The sequence below is a fragment of the Leucoraja erinacea genome, chromosome 10 (assembly GCF_028641065.1).
Source record: "Leucoraja erinacea ecotype New England chromosome 10, Leri_hhj_1, whole genome shotgun sequence".
NCBI classification, from domain to species: domain Eukaryota; kingdom Metazoa; phylum Chordata; class Chondrichthyes; order Rajiformes; family Rajidae; genus Leucoraja; species Leucoraja erinaceus.
The window spans coordinates 45,158,093-45,173,620 of NC_073386.1; the positions used below are offsets into that span (position 1 = coordinate 45,158,093).

Genomic DNA, 15,528 nt, shown 5'->3' on the forward strand with positions numbered 1-15,528 from the left:
AGAATTATGCCTATCTAAGAGATCGATCTCTTAGGTAGGCATAATTCTCCGTGCCTTTCATCCGCAGCACTTACAACACGCGGAGCTCTGTGCAGCCCACGTGCCTTCAGCGCTGCTTCAAGCTGTCAATTTCAAGGGGAGCTGAAGGCAGCTGAAATTCTGCCTTTGCTGTACTGCGCAGGCGCAGCGATAGTTTCTTGGTGGGTTTTTCAAGTAGGGATTGCCATTATCAGAAAAGTATCTTAGGAAACAAAGAGAGAAGAAAGGAGTTTGTGTACCAATAATGTGGTAAGTACATTTCTTGGTGCTATATGTTTTTAAATAACGTATTTCCCGATGTGGGGGGGGGGGGGAGAGCTCCTTTCACAGTGTTTGGGGAGTCTGGCCCGAGGTAAAGTTGCGGGGTGGGCAGGAGTGTTGTGAAGGAGGGGGTCGGGATCATGCCACTTGCGACGTTCCTTGCACGGAGCCACCGCATTGAAGCAGGGGGAGGAGAAGTAGCTCGGGTGGCTGTGAGCGGGTCGGACAGCGGAACCAGCCGCCACCTCAGCGCCTTCTGCCGGCCCCCACTCACCTCTGGCAGTGCTCTCCATCTAAAAACCTCTCTCCTGCCGCTCGCTGGCCTCACTCACGTCAGCCGCTTCCCGCAAATCCTTAAATTCTGACAGCGCGATTGAGGTTACTCGGCGGTGGGAATTTAAGGATTTGCGGAAAGCAGCTGACATGAGCTAAGTCGGCAAGCGGCAGGTGAGAGGTCAGATAGAGAGCACTGCCAGAGGTGAGCAGGCCGGCAGAAGGCGCTGAAGTGGTGGCCAGTTCCGCTGTCCGGTCCTGGCGGACGCTCGCAGCTACCCGAGCTGCTTCTATCCTCGGCTACAATGTGGTGGCTCCACGACCGGAGCGCAGCAGCAGCGGTGAGTGAGTTACTGGCATGATCCCCGACCCCCTCCTTCTCAACACTCCTGCCCTCCCCGCAACTTTACCCCTGGCACAGACTCTCCACACGCTGTGAAAGGAACTCTCCCCCCAATTGGTCCCTTGAACAAGTGTTGTCATTCAATAAGATGACAACTGATTCAACTTTTCCCTGTAATCCTGTTTTTCCCACCATTTCTCCACCTGCCATCACCCTTCCCCCCCCCCACCCCACCCACGCACCCCCATTCAGTAATTCAGAATAAAGGAGACTTGGAAGCCTTGGGCAAATTGAATTGTTACTGTCTTTATTTTTATTTTTTACAGAGAGAACAATCTGCGCATGCGCGGTTTAAGTTTTTTTTAAAAAAAAATTTAAGCCGACTGACTGCCTACCCTGAGTACTTACTCATGGCACGTGCCTGATTTAGTCCCACAGAGCAAGAGTCAATTAAAGAATTTAAACTTAATTTGATTATCATGGTTCTGTCTCAGAATTAAATTAGACCATTTTCACCTAATCCATATCCATTTTAGTATTGAACATTGACAGGGATCTGATTTTTTACATTAAGTATATTTTTAAAACTAGCATACCAGTTTATAAATGAAGATAATTATCATGTTGAATGCTCGTCAATTTATATTTAAAAGAACTTAAAACTTCCATATTCAAATTAAAAACTAAACAATATTCCAGAATCAGTGCCCTTAATTCGATACAAAAATCAGAAAGTGACAAATACTACGTTAATTGATTCTAATGAAGATAGTTCCAAGAATTTGCATCACCAAGATCAGACTACTTTACCTGAAGCACACTGTTGAGGTAACATGTATTTCCCAAATTGTTCAGGCCCACAAAAGGTAGAAGCTCCTCCCTCTTTTCACAATCAACTGCAGAAGATACCAGTTGGGCTCCAGAAATGTTCTTGTCACATCTATTTTAAATGAGCAGATGGGGAAGGAAAAATACACCAAGTTACCAAAACAGTAATTAATTTTGAAAAAGTCAAAAAATCTTACAACAGTTGAGCAAAATCAAATTACATTAAAATAAATTACTCTGAATGTAAATAAGGAACAATAGCGAGGTGCAAGAGAGAAGATAAAATCAATATACTGACAAAAGAATGGGAAACAAAAGTTCACATGTGGGTTGATCACTGTAAATAAGCAGCATTATCTGAAAGCCACATTACCTGAAAATTACTACTCTGCTACCCGAATGTTTTCAACATGACACAGAAAATATTTTAAAATTTCCTTCATTGAAGGAGATCATTCATGCAATTTAAATTATGGAAATGCAAGAATGAGTAACCTGTTTTTGAGAATGAGTAATGCTGTTTTTAAATATAACCAGTTATTTATTAAATGCTAGGTAACATACACCTGAACTATTGAAAAGTGAACTGTTTACAGATCTTAGCAAGAGAAATTATACTTTCCGTATGGCCAGTTTAGTAACAAAAATCTGTAATTTCTAAACCTTTCCTCATCTGATTGAAGTTTTTTTGATTACACGGGGCAATGTTCAATTAGAACTGAATCTCCCATTCGTTCATGCACTGTCTTTGTTTGCACTCTCACAGATTTAAAGACACATTTATACAAAGTTCTTGTGTTGCACACTTGTCCAGTGTCAGTTAGCTCTATTTTATTCATGAATATAAATCTATTTTTTGAATTATGAAAATAATGGGAAGCATTAATAAACTAGCAGATAAGTAATGGGATATTACAATATGTTGTATTTGTTACGTATGCAATTGCACAGTGAAATTAATTTTGTATATATATATATATATATATATATATATTGCACATGCAGGAGCAGCCATTTTTGGCGTCATTATTCAATGTCCGGTCAGCCCCCCCCGAGCTTGATGTACTGGATCAGTTCCTGCGAACCATTGTCCCTATCCTCTCCTTGCCCAGCCAACTGTGTCTCTCGGGGATGCTGGAGGCATTACCCCAGTTCACCCTCCTACTCCATGCTCCTCTCGTCCGATTTCTTCAGCTCCCCCCCCGGTTACGCCAATCCTGCCGGCTGTCTAGCCTTCGGGCGGGATCCTGGTCCCATCAACCGTCAAGCCTTTGGGCAAGTTCCGGGTCCCGCCAACTGATGAGCTTTCAGACGGGCTCCGCCGAACATTCAGGCGGGTTCCCAGTCCCGCCGGTTGATGAGCCTTAGGGCAGGTGTCACGACTGCTAGTAGAAGGAATTGAAGGATATTTCATCTATATGGATTTTCAGAAACTGATAAAGGCTGGTTAACAGATGAGGGTAATAGAATAAAAGCATTACCGACATCACTGATAAAAGAAAACCTGCCATAATAACTGAAGAGTCATAATTAATTTTTGTAGTGTTTTTCCTACAACTGGAGGATTGTAGTCAGTAGAGATCTCAAGAATCAGTGCTCAGACCACTGTTTATTGGATATATTTCAAAAAATTAAACATTTGTGTATAGATCAACATTTCTAAATTGCAAATAAAGTCAAACTGGGAAGTGTGGTAAATGCAAGGTTCTCTATCTTCCTGGTTGATCAGGGTGTAAAGACCCTGTCCCACTTTCCCCGAGTTACTCACAATCTCTCCCGAGTTTTCCCCTTGATTCGAACTCGGAGAATTACAGTAATAGCTGTTCATAGGTACTCGGGGCTATTTTTTAAACTCGTGGACATTTTTCAACATGTTGAAAAAACGTCCTGACTTAGCTGATGCCCCGAGTTCCTACAGTTGGCATTACGAGCCGCTACGAAACATGTACGGATTCGCTTCACACATTACCCAACATTCCCCGAGTTCAAATCAAGGGGAAAACTCGGGGAGAGCTCGTGAGTAACTCGGGAAAGTGGGACAAGGCCTTAAATACGCCAGGGTTTAAAAAAAAGACAGGTGGTTAATACACGAGAGCTTGGACGATAAGTTCAGGAGTAGAAGTTAAAAATGAAATAAGAACAAGAGAGACTGGATGAGAAAAGCCTGGAAGCAAACAGAAAAGGGAATCCAAAAGCAGAGGTGATGCCAAGGACTGGAAAATTGCAAATTAACAACGCTCTTGTTAGAAAATGTGGCTTCAAGGATAAACCAGTAACTATAGATCAATCAGTTTAATCTCAGTGTTAGGCAAAGTAGAGACAGAATTAACACGCGGATCCAACTGCAAATTGATGTTCAAAAAGCCAGGGCTGAACTGTTAAAAGCAAATGGTGTCCAACTAATTTGATGAGATTTTTCATGAAGAGGGTCAATGAAGGAAATGTAGATGACACGTATGCACTGCAAAACGCATATGATACGATGTTACTTAATTGGCTTGTCACAATCAAAGACCAAGAGATAAACTTGGCCTCAGCGACGAACATTTGTACATTACAGGAGACAATCCCATACTGCCTTACCGCGCCAGAGACCCGGGTTCGATCCCAACTACGGGTGCTGTCTGTACCGAGTTTGTATATTTTTCACATGACCTGTGTGGGTTCGCTTTGAGATCTTCGATTTCCTCCCACACTCCAAAGACATACAAGTTTGTAGGTTAATTGGCTTGGTGTAAATGTAAAAAAATTGTCCCTAGTGTGTGTAGGGTGGTGTTAATGAGCGGGGATCGCTGGTCGGTGCGGACTCGGTGGGCCGAAGGGACTGTTTCCATTCTGTATCTCTAAACTGAACTAAACTAAAAGGCTGCAATTCTGCATTGGAGGGAAATACATAGGAGTCCCATGTGACTTGCTATAAGGACCATCTGTTTTTATTAGTGACTTTGGACACAAGTGCCAGACAAAATTTAATGCTTGAAAATGTGAAGTGTAGATAGGAAGAAAGGTGGCAGTATGAACTACAAGAAATAATTTTAAAACATTAATTCTGATACGTTAGAACATGGAGATCTGGAGGCATACTTGCATGGTACTTTGAAAGCAGCAAGACAGATTGAGAAAAAGTAGTTAATAAAACACATGGATGTGAAAAACAAGACCAACGTAATTATTAATCTTTATAAAAACATAATAGTTTGTATCAGCTGCAAAGCTTCCAGGCAAACAGCTTGAAAAATTCTGGGAAGATTTTCTGTTATTACAGCGTATCTAACATATCAAGGCATATTTATGATGTAGCCTTCTGTCCTTTATTCAATGTATATCAAATTTTCCTCAAACTTGATTAAAATAAAACAATAATATCATTTCTACAAATTTTTGTCTGAAATTTTTTTGGGTGCAGTAAACTATGCATCATACTTATCAAGCCTTTTTGGCTCTAAAGTAATGGGCTCATTTTCTTGCTTCTCAGTAAAATCCAGTGCTCGTTTGGCTTCTTTTTTCTGAAAGAACTTAAGGGAAAGACGTTTTCTTTTGGTAGGACTCCCCCTTCCATTACACTCATTCTGGACAAGGCCAGGCATCCTCTTCGCTAGAAAACAGAAACAAAGTTTGTGGATTAAAATAAATATGAGCAATAACATAACAGATTATTTAGCATATAGATTTAGTATTTAAAAATAGTTATAAATCTTCATTCAGTTGCCTTGTGAAATCAATGTCACAGTTAAATTAAACTATCAATAGGCAAACAATATCTGTCGAATTTACGAGAATCCTGATTCCAACCTCTTGCCATGCCAAATATGGAGATCCCATCACAAATAATAGGAAAAAGGTACAAGAATATTGCCAGCTATAACCACAGGGATGAAGTACAGTAAAAGACCATTTTGCTTGGAGAATTTCAACTGAAAATAAATCATTATTGTTTTATGAAAATTCAGTTGATGTTACTTTGTGACATCACTAGGCATTGTGACAGTTGTCTTTATAATTGACAACTGGCATTTACACAGGTTTCTAATTATGCTCACTAACTGCATAAGGTATTTGCCATTGCAGTCTTTAAAGTAGAAAGTTTCATTTTTGGCTGTATGGAAAAAAGAGATTTACTTAAATGATACCATTTGTCAGAAATGATCATGCGATTTCAACTATTTCACGGTGAAATGTTTTATTAGAATGAGCTGTTTTAACAGATTGAAATGCAACAAATTAACGATCTGAAGTTTAACTACACTGTATAAATTGTTCAGATTTTGAGAAGTTTAAAACATCATACGAACTAAAACAATTACTATTTTGCTTGTTATATATTTTATATTCCACAAAGGGAAAATGTCACAGGTGAACACAATGTTGTATGATGGTAATAGCATTAGAGCATCTAATGTAAAAAAAAATGGATACATTAAAATTGATAAAATGCAAGGCGTATAAAAATACCAGTTGGGAGCGGATTCCTCTGGAGTTGGAGGGGGAGGGGGGTATTGTGCTGTTTGATCGCCCCCTACTATTCCAGGGACAGGGAGACAGGACGTTCACCGAGGGCGGCCCGCAGAGGTGACAGCGGAACCTCCGGTCGGTCCTCGAAGAAAGGGGAACTAAATCCCCATCCATAAAAGAGAAGGTGAGAGTATATTGCACGGGAGGGTTAATAATTGACAATATGCTGCTACCTGCCCGCTGTTAAAAAGTTCCCACGGTAGACACGATACACAGTGTATCGTGAGTCTTGCGTGGGAACTTTCTAACTCAACGTGCAGGCAGCAGCAGATTGTTGTTCCCTTCAGTTTCACCCCACCTACACCCCTCTGCTCCCCGGCCATGTGTGTGACCCCATCCCTCCCCTCTCCAGCTCCCCGCTCATCGCACCAGCGCGGGGGCTTTGTACTGTCTTCACGTCGGCGATGGCAGCCAGCAGGCTAGTGCAGTCACCGGAGACGTCAGGACCAATTGGACGTCGACCACCAGGCCCACCGCAAGCACGGAGAACCCATAGACCCACAGCCTGCAGCAGCCCAGCCCAGCTCCATCTACAGAGGAACCTGGGTTGCGGATGACGGGGCGCAGCTCGGGGCGTCGTAGGGGCCCATCGGGGTGCGAGTTCCTGTTGGTCCTGACGTCTCCGGCCACCTGCTATCCTCCGGGAACTGTACCGCCCTTGCAGGAGAGTGTGGTTGTTTGCAGTTGCAGAGGGAGGGGGCAAGGGCGGTACAGTTCCCAGTCTCAGCTCCAGTCCAAGGGGGTGGCAATATGACGTCAGAACCAAAAAACAGCGACCCCCAGGCCCACTGCAAAAGCACGGAGATCCCAGAGACCCACAGCCAGCAGCAACTCCAGCCCAGCCCACTCCAACTCCAGAGGAACACTAGGGGCAGAAGCTGATGGTGTGCAAGGTGTTCTTGGGGTGGCGCAGCTCGGGCTGTGGGCGAACTGCCACTTGTCGCCGTAGCGGCCCATCGGGGAGCGGATTCCTCTGGAGTTGGAGGGGAAGGGGGGTATTGTGCTGTTTGATCGCCCCCTGCTATCCCAGGGACAGGGAGACACAGCGGCGTTTTAGACTGGTGGGCAATCACTTCCAAAGTTCTGCCGACACAGTCAGTACACCTCTCCTACACTGCATTTCATACAAACATTTATTCTGCATGAAAAAACGACATTGAAGACTCAAACTCGCGACCGAGTAACTGCTGGGATCAAGGCGCAAACTCGCGACCTTGCGGATATGAGCCGAGCACTCTACCACTGAGCCAGCCATTAAAATCTACGCTAAAAAAATTCCATTCCGAAGACCGACAAATTCTGAATTACGAAAAGTGTCTGGTCCCAAGGCTGTCGGATAAAAGGTTGTGCACCTGTAATATAAAGTTATGCTGATAGGATGAGGAAACAAAGGAGACAGCCCAAATGGAGCAGAAACACATGGATTGGATTGACTAAATGCCCTATATCAGTGCCATATATGCCAAATTATTTAGAGCCTACACTCAAAGTTAGAGGTATACTATTTTGCAGTAGTACCTCATATTTACATTAGGAAACACTTAACAGAAATACCAACAAATACTCTGTACCAGTACAACAACTAACGCAATACTCAAAATAGGTCAGCACATCAACAAGAGGCCAGCACAAATTGTCACGGGAAAGCCCCAAACAGAGAACAGAAGAGAACAGAGGGAGGGAGGATGAGCACAAATGAAGGTTTTAGTGTAAAAAAAAATGCAGTATCAAACCATTTAAAAAAGCTTGCAAAATAAAAATGGCCAGTAAGCCACTGATGGGGTCTGCTGCAAAGATCAGGGAACTACTTTAATCTTCTTGCTAAAGTAGCTAGAATACCTTGAGGCTCATCAGAATGGATATTCAACAAATAGTAAAACAGCAAAACAAAAAGACAAAAGGGTCAAAACACTGATGGTTGTCATCGAAAAATGTGAAGATGACCACTTTGCTCAAGATAATGCCACAGAAAGCAACACATTGAGCAGGAACAGGAAGAGCTTGTTATTACTTGGAAGATTCTAAATATGACAATAGTGATATCTGATTGTAGTTGCAAACGCCTTTAAACAAGTTATTAGATTATGTCATCATTTGGCACTGTAATGGCAAATCAAGCTGAACACAATTAATCACGAAGTGCTGGAGTAATTCAGTGGGTCAGACAATAGATGCAGGAGTAGGAAATTCGGCCCTTCGAATCAGCACCGCCATTCAATGTGATCATGGCTGATCATCCCCAATCAGTACCCGTCCGTTCCTACCATCTCCCTATATCCCCCGACTCCGCTATCTTTAAGAGTCCTATCTAGCTCTCTCTTGAAAGTATCCAGAGAACCGGCCTCCACGCCCTCTGAGGCAGAGAATTCCAGACTCATCACTCTGTGTAGAAAAAGTGCAGCCCCTGGTTCTGGACTCCCCCAACATCGGGAACATGTTACCTGCGTTTAGCGTGACCAAACCCTTAATAATCTTATATGTTTCAATAAGATCCCCTCTCATCCTTCTAAATTCCAGAGTATACAAGCCCGGCCACTCCATTCTCTCAGCATGACAGTCCCGCCATCCCGAGAAATAACCTTGTAAACCTACGCTGCACTCCCTCAATAGCAAGAATGTTCTTCCTCAAATTAAGGGACCAAAACTGCACACAATACTCCAGGTCTCACTCAGGCCCTGTACAACTGCAGAATTACTTCTTTGCTCCTATACTCAACTCCTCGTGTTATCTTGTCAGGCAGCATCTCTGGCGAGAAATGGCAACATTTTGGGTTGGGACCCTTATTCAGACGAGGGAACCGGAGAGAAGACAAGACTAGAACAAAGCAGGGTCAGTACAGATGACCAAGGAAGTGTGGAGCCTACAATAGCCTATTGTTGGCTAGGGAAAGAGGTGTTAACAAGGGATGCAAGGAAAGGAGGAAAACAGTGGAACTATTAGGATGCTGGGGGGGGGGGGGATGGGAAGGAATTACTTGAAATTAGAGAAATCAATTATCATACCACTGGGTTGTGCAGCTTACAATGCATCGGTATGAACGTTGATTTCACTAATTTCAAGTAACCACTACATTCCCTCCCCACCCCCTCTAGTCGTTTTACTAGTTCCACTGATTGCCTCCTTGTATCCCCTCGTTATTTATCACCTCTTCCCCAGTTAACGATGGGCTATTATGGTCTCATTGGTCATCTATTGCCACCCCTGCTTTGTTTTGGCCTTTTCTTACCTCCAGTTCCCTCCCCTCTACTTTCAGTCTCAAGACGGGTCCCAAACCAAAACGTCACCCATCCACATTATCCTGACCTGCTGAGTTACAGATGAAGAATACTTCAACGTCACACTCACTGTAAGTCTTAAGCATATCAAATAAACCAAAACATTTATATCTTGCAGTTTGAATGTGAAGCTTCCATGCACTCTTTGCAAACTAAAATGTATTCAATCTACTCAGGCCATCGCCAGATTACAAACACCTGACTTAAGGACAGCCATACACGCACACATAATATTAAATTTAAAAAACAGCTCGGATGTACTTACTTTTGTTCCTGTGAATGGCAGAATTAGTTTCCCCTCTCCTCCACTTTTATTAATTGTTCTTTCGTAAGTCTTTTCTTGTTCCTTTTGATGTCATACATTACAATGCTGTGAAAATATGGTTACCATATTGAGCGATTGTGTATTTTTCCGATTTATGAACAAAACTCAACTTATGGATGTCTGTAAAACGGAACCCATTCGTGACGGGGACATGCTCTCCAATAAGCATTTCACATCATAAATGAGGGATTAATTTTAATTCCTTCTCGCTAAATCACTTTCCCTCCTTTCACCCATTTTTTTTTCCTGCTCCTTATTACAGTGACAAGACGAAGACTTCAAAATAACTTCATCGTCCGTAAACACGCTTTGGGATGACACAGGCCGAAAGATACAAACATATTTCTTTACCGCCGTCTTATTCCCGCCGCCTTCCTATTCCTTCCCTTTCTCTCCCGCGCACTTAGTTTCGTTCTCCCATTCCCTTTTGGCGAGAAACCGGTGGACAACCCTTGTATGTACATCGCGCTCGCCCATCCTGTTAGAAGCCCGAGGGTCCGCGGCAAGGTGCACAGTGACCCCAGAGCCAGTGTACAGACCCGGTCCCGACCCCGGCGATGGTCTACAGTCTCTGACCCCAGCCCACAGACCCTCACGGCTCCGGTCTACAGACCCCGGCCCACAGACCCCCAACACCCCGGTCAACAGACCCCCAAACCCCGGTGTACAGACACCAGCCCCCAGACCCCCCGGCTCCGGTCTACAGACCCCGACCCACAGACCCCCAAACCCCGGTCAACAGACCACCAGCCCCGGCCCCGGTCTACACACCCCCCCGGACCACAGACCACCCCAGCCCCGTCTACATACCCCGGCCCAACGGCCCCCACCAACGACGACCCCGGCACCAGCCCCCGGCCCCGGTCTACATACCCCGGCCCACAGACCCCCGACCCCGGGCCACAGACCCCGACCCCCCGACCCCCAAACCCCCGTCAACAGACCACCAGCCCCGGCCCCGGTCTACATACCCCCCGGCCCCGGTCTACACCACCAGCGGCCCCGGTCTACATACCCCCCCGGCCCCGGTCTACATACCCCGGCCGACAGACCACCGACCACCAGCCCCGGCGCGGAGCCGCTCGCTCACCTTCTTAGCAACGGAGCTTGGCGCCCTTTCTCGCACCAGGACCCAACGAGCCGGCTGCACAGAACGCCCGCCTCCCCTTTTCACTAATTGACTTTATTTTTATTACAATTCCGACTGACAATGAACTGTTTTTTTTTTTTAATTTTAAACGAACTGTTAAGGTCGTTTTATGTTTTGCGAGACCAATATAAATCTTCACCGGATGTACATGAGTGAACGATGAGGGGTCCATCGTGGATGGTGTGTAGGCGGATCGGGACCCGCAGCCGGACCTGGAGTGAAGTAGTGGGTGAACCAATAGTCGAGGTTGCCTCAAGGAGGTGGCAGGCTGATAGTGATACAGCGTGGAAACAAGCCATTCGGCCCTACTTGCCTACTTGCCCACACTGGCCAACCACCCACACTAGTCCCACCTGCCCGCGTTTGGTCCATATCCCTCCAAACCTGTCTAACTGTTTCTTAATGGGATAGTCACAGCCTCAACTACCTCCTACAGCAGCTTCTTCCATACACCCACCACCCTTTGTGTGAAAAGGTTACCCCTCAGATTCCTATTCAATCTTTTTCCCTTCACCTTAAATCTATGTCCTCTGGTCCTCGATTCCCACACTCTGGGCAAGAGACTCTGTGCAGCTACCCAATCTATTCCTCTCATGATTTTATAAACCTCTATAAGATCACTCCTCATCCTCCTGCGCTCCAAGAAACAGAGTCCCAACCTGCTCAACCTCCCCTATAGCTCAGACCCACGAGATTTTCAGTGTAATTAAAACATTTAAAAAAATGAGAGGGCAGCTAGTTTTATAGAAGAGTTTATAGAAAAGGGCAGCATGGAAATATCTGCATCAACCATCACTAATCATATTGACCTCTTGCAGATTCTACCACACCTATAAAATAGGGACACTACACAGTGGGCATTTATATTGGCCACTGTAGATATGCACCAACTCATATGTGTTTAGAACTAGGAAGAATCCAGAGGAACCTCATGGAGAACGTGCAAACTCCAGTTTAGGATTAAAGAAGGTCAGAAGATCAGTCTGAAGAAGGGTCCATTACCTCCAAAGATGTTGCCTGACTCATTGTGTTCTTCCACACTTTATATTTTGCTCATGATTCAGCAATTGGGAGTTTTATTTTGTGTCGAGAATTGAACCTGAGTGGCCAGAGCTGTGAGGCTCTACTAGTGAGACGCCAGTGAGATGGTAATCGTGGTAAATAGTCTCCAGCCCCATCTGTTGATTTTTATCTGTTGCCGTTTCTCCCTTTTGAATGTTGAACACTGAACAAATGAGATTTTAGGATCGAATAGGGGTGGGGTCTGCGTGTCAATTTAATATTTTACATTATGTTTCTTTTCATATTCATTCATTGTTGAAGGACAGAAAACAGTAAAGATGCAATGAGTAATACAGAGCCTTGTCCACCGACTGTAACAATGATACTGCAATTATTCCAAAATGCAGAGCTAGTGGGCCAAGTCCTCAATTGCTCGAGTTTTTAAATAATACTAGACCAAGTGGGGCCTGTTGAGTCCCTGTCACACGGGAGGGCTGGTCCCCAAACGCAATATTCCACCACTCACCCATAGCCCCCTACTGCACAGGCGTGGCTGACTGGGTTCCCATGTGACGTCAGAGATCCCCGTTGTGAAGTGAGTCACGGCAATCCTCCCAACTGCGCCTCGCCATCCCTCTTCCTACCCCGATCCTCCATTCCCCCTCATCCGCCAACACTCACTCCCCCTCCTCTTCACCCCCCCCTCTTCTCTCCTCCCTCCCTCCAATCCCACTCCCCCACTAAACATAATGTTTAAATAACATTTCTCCTCCCCCATTCCCTCCCTCTCCTTACAACAATATTAACAAATCTCTCATTGCACTGAGTGGAACACTGTTGATGGGCAGTTTATGTAAATGAGATCCCGTTGTGACATCATACGCTGTTAACTGCCAGTGGAACACTGCTGAGGGGTAGTTTATGTAAATGAGATCCCATTGTGACATCATAGCTGCTAACTGCAACTTCAACTTCAACTACGATTTTGTAAAGTTAAAAATGTGAATAACTTGTAAAATATATCAATCTGAACAAAACTTGATTAAAAAAAAACACCACAAGACAATTGTGAGTAAGGTGGTCCAAATATTGTAGTGCTATCATGTACCGTTTTGGTGTAGTTCCAGGAGCACAAGGCCACGCAAGCAGACAGACAGAATCACAAACAAGATAAGAGTTTTAGTAATATATAGATTAATTATAATTCTTTCCACACAGTTCAAACAAAGAAGCAAGACAATTTGAGTTGATTAGACTGATGCTTACGGATAAAACTGAAATAAAAATCAGATATCTATGTTGTATGTTTCCTTTCCTGACAGAACATCTAGTAGTGCAAAAATATTTCTTAAAATGTCTACTTTAATATTTAAGAATACTACTGTAATGTTTCTAATGCATGATGGTTGTTTAGGTGGGTGGACATAAAGATAATTGTATATATAAACTATAGTCCATTCAACTCATCTGAGAAAGATGTTGATATTGGATTCTTATGGGAATCTTTTTTCATGACAAATGGAATGCTTGTAGGATTTTAAATGTAAATTATGCAGCATCATAATTATTATAATGTAAGACTATAATATGAAAGATGATTCGTTTGCAGCCAGTACTCTGTTCCTCCACAAAATGTCTCAAAAATCAGAATGAATGAAAATCAAAATCTACTTTACTATAATGTAGTGACATTTTTAAATAATCTTTCATTTGTTTCCATTTATATCCTCTAATCAGTCTGAAGAAGGGTTTCGGCCCAAAACGTTGCCCATTTCCTTCGCTCCATAGATGCTGCTGCACCCACTGAGTTTCTCCAGCATTTTTTGTGTACCTTATATCCTCTAATTTCCTGACATACTTTGAAATTAATGGTATGGAGTACTAGATACTTACACAGAACAATGGAAAATAGAAGCATAGGCCATTTTTGCCAACTTAATCATTCAATGTACATCAATATCATATTCCTATACTCGCCCTATCCCTCGTTATTCCTTTTGCATCTAGAATTATTTTTTCTTAATAACATTATGACTTGACTTTTACAGCCCTACATGACAGTGCATTTCACAGGTTCACAGCTCCTTCTGTGAACACATTTCTCAGCTGTCCAAATTCTTGCTGTTTAACCTGAAACCATGAACTCTCATTTCAGATACCCCCAGCCAGGGAAAACATCCTCTACACGTTTTGTCTGTCCAGCCATGTCAACATTTTGCAAGTTTCAATCAGATCATCTTACAGTCTATCCAAGGTCTAGTGAATATAAACCTAGTTGACTTAATCTTGCCTCATACTGTAGCCCATCAGCCTGGAAACAATCAGATGAACATTCATCGTGCCCCTTATATGGTAGTTATATCCTGTTATAGGTAAAGAGATCCAAACTGCACACTCTGGCTCATGACCAGTCAAAATGGGGAGTGTAGGTGGGGTATTTGGGATAGCATTGAGCACCAAAGCCTGTGTAAACAGCAGAAGTGGTGCACCTCATAAACTACACCCTGCCCTTCCTATAAACTATTCCCTATTCCATCTGTACGTCTTCAATTCCCACACTGGCCTCACTTGCTACAATACATTATTAACTTAGTCATCGTTCCAAGGTTACACAAAAAAGCTGGAGAAACTCAGCGGGTGCAGCAGCATCTATGGAGCGAAGGAAATAGGCAACGTTTCGGGCCGAAACCCTTCTTCAGACTTTCCAATACGTTGTTGCCAACCTCACCAGGTCACATTTTTTCTGTATTTTAAACCAAGGCACAGGTGCCCCCCACCCCCGCCCCAGGTTATGGCAGGGTTCGGTTTCCGATATCTTTTCACAACCCAAATTATCCATGTAGCATTCGTTGCAACTGCAGGTTACACTTGTGGTCTTTGGTTAAAAGTCCACTTAATTAAATTACAAAACTCGCGGATATCAGCAGCCTTTACTCTTTTCATCATATCCTGGAAACATGTGACAACACATATATACGCTCTTCTCCATGAGTATGGCACACAATAAACATTCTGAATGAAGAACTCCAGCACTTTGTGTCTATTTTTTTTGTAAACCAGCATCTGTAGTTCCTTCAGTCTTCATAACTTTCTTGCTTCCTCCGAATTCAGCCTTATAAGAGTGCCTGAAAACGCAGAGCAACGCATACGTTTCTCGATCCCTTCTTAACAACTCCTTGAGTCACCTTATCCACAAAGCAAACTCATCGACGAAAGCCTTCGCTGTGCGCAGCAAAGATCCTATAACGGAGGATCCTATTGCTATAGGATCTTTGGTGAGCAGTGCAGAAGAATTGCCCAAGCGCACATGCGCAGTGCAGAGGCATTTGCCCAGGCGCACTATTGACCAAAGATCACCCTACGAGTCGGGTCGGGTGGGTACTGGTTACTAAAATGGGCGGGGAAATGCCCAGGATCCCCTCCGTAGCGTACTACACGTCAGCCCATTGCATGTCGCAGGAGTAGCCCATCTTGCTCCGCTATTGGATCTTTGCTATTGACATGCGCAGTCGGCTTCTT

At 43.9% G+C, this 15,528-nt stretch overlaps 1 protein-coding gene across 2 annotated transcripts in view; it reads right to left on the reverse strand.

Annotated features, from left to right (window-relative positions):
* Nucleotides 1-11,100, reverse strand: part of usp1 (ubiquitin specific peptidase 1) — a 28,604-nt gene extending 17,504 nt beyond the window's left edge. The window contains exons 1-4 of one of the 2 annotated variants that reach the window (XM_055642096.1): nt 10,948-11,100; nt 9,798-9,902; nt 5,168-5,339; nt 1,727-1,856 (exon numbers count right to left, since the gene is read on the reverse strand). In XM_055642096.1, the coding sequence (XP_055498071.1) occupies nt 1,727-1,856; nt 5,168-5,331 (294 nt within the window). In that variant the 5' untranslated portion in view covers nt 5,332-5,339; nt 9,798-9,902; nt 10,948-11,100. Of the gene's footprint in view, nt 1-1,726; nt 1,857-5,167; nt 5,340-9,797; nt 9,903-10,895 lie in introns of both variants that reach the window. The other variant, XM_055642097.1, reaches the window with a different exon arrangement.
* Nucleotides 11,101-15,528: the final 4,428 nt, after the last annotated feature.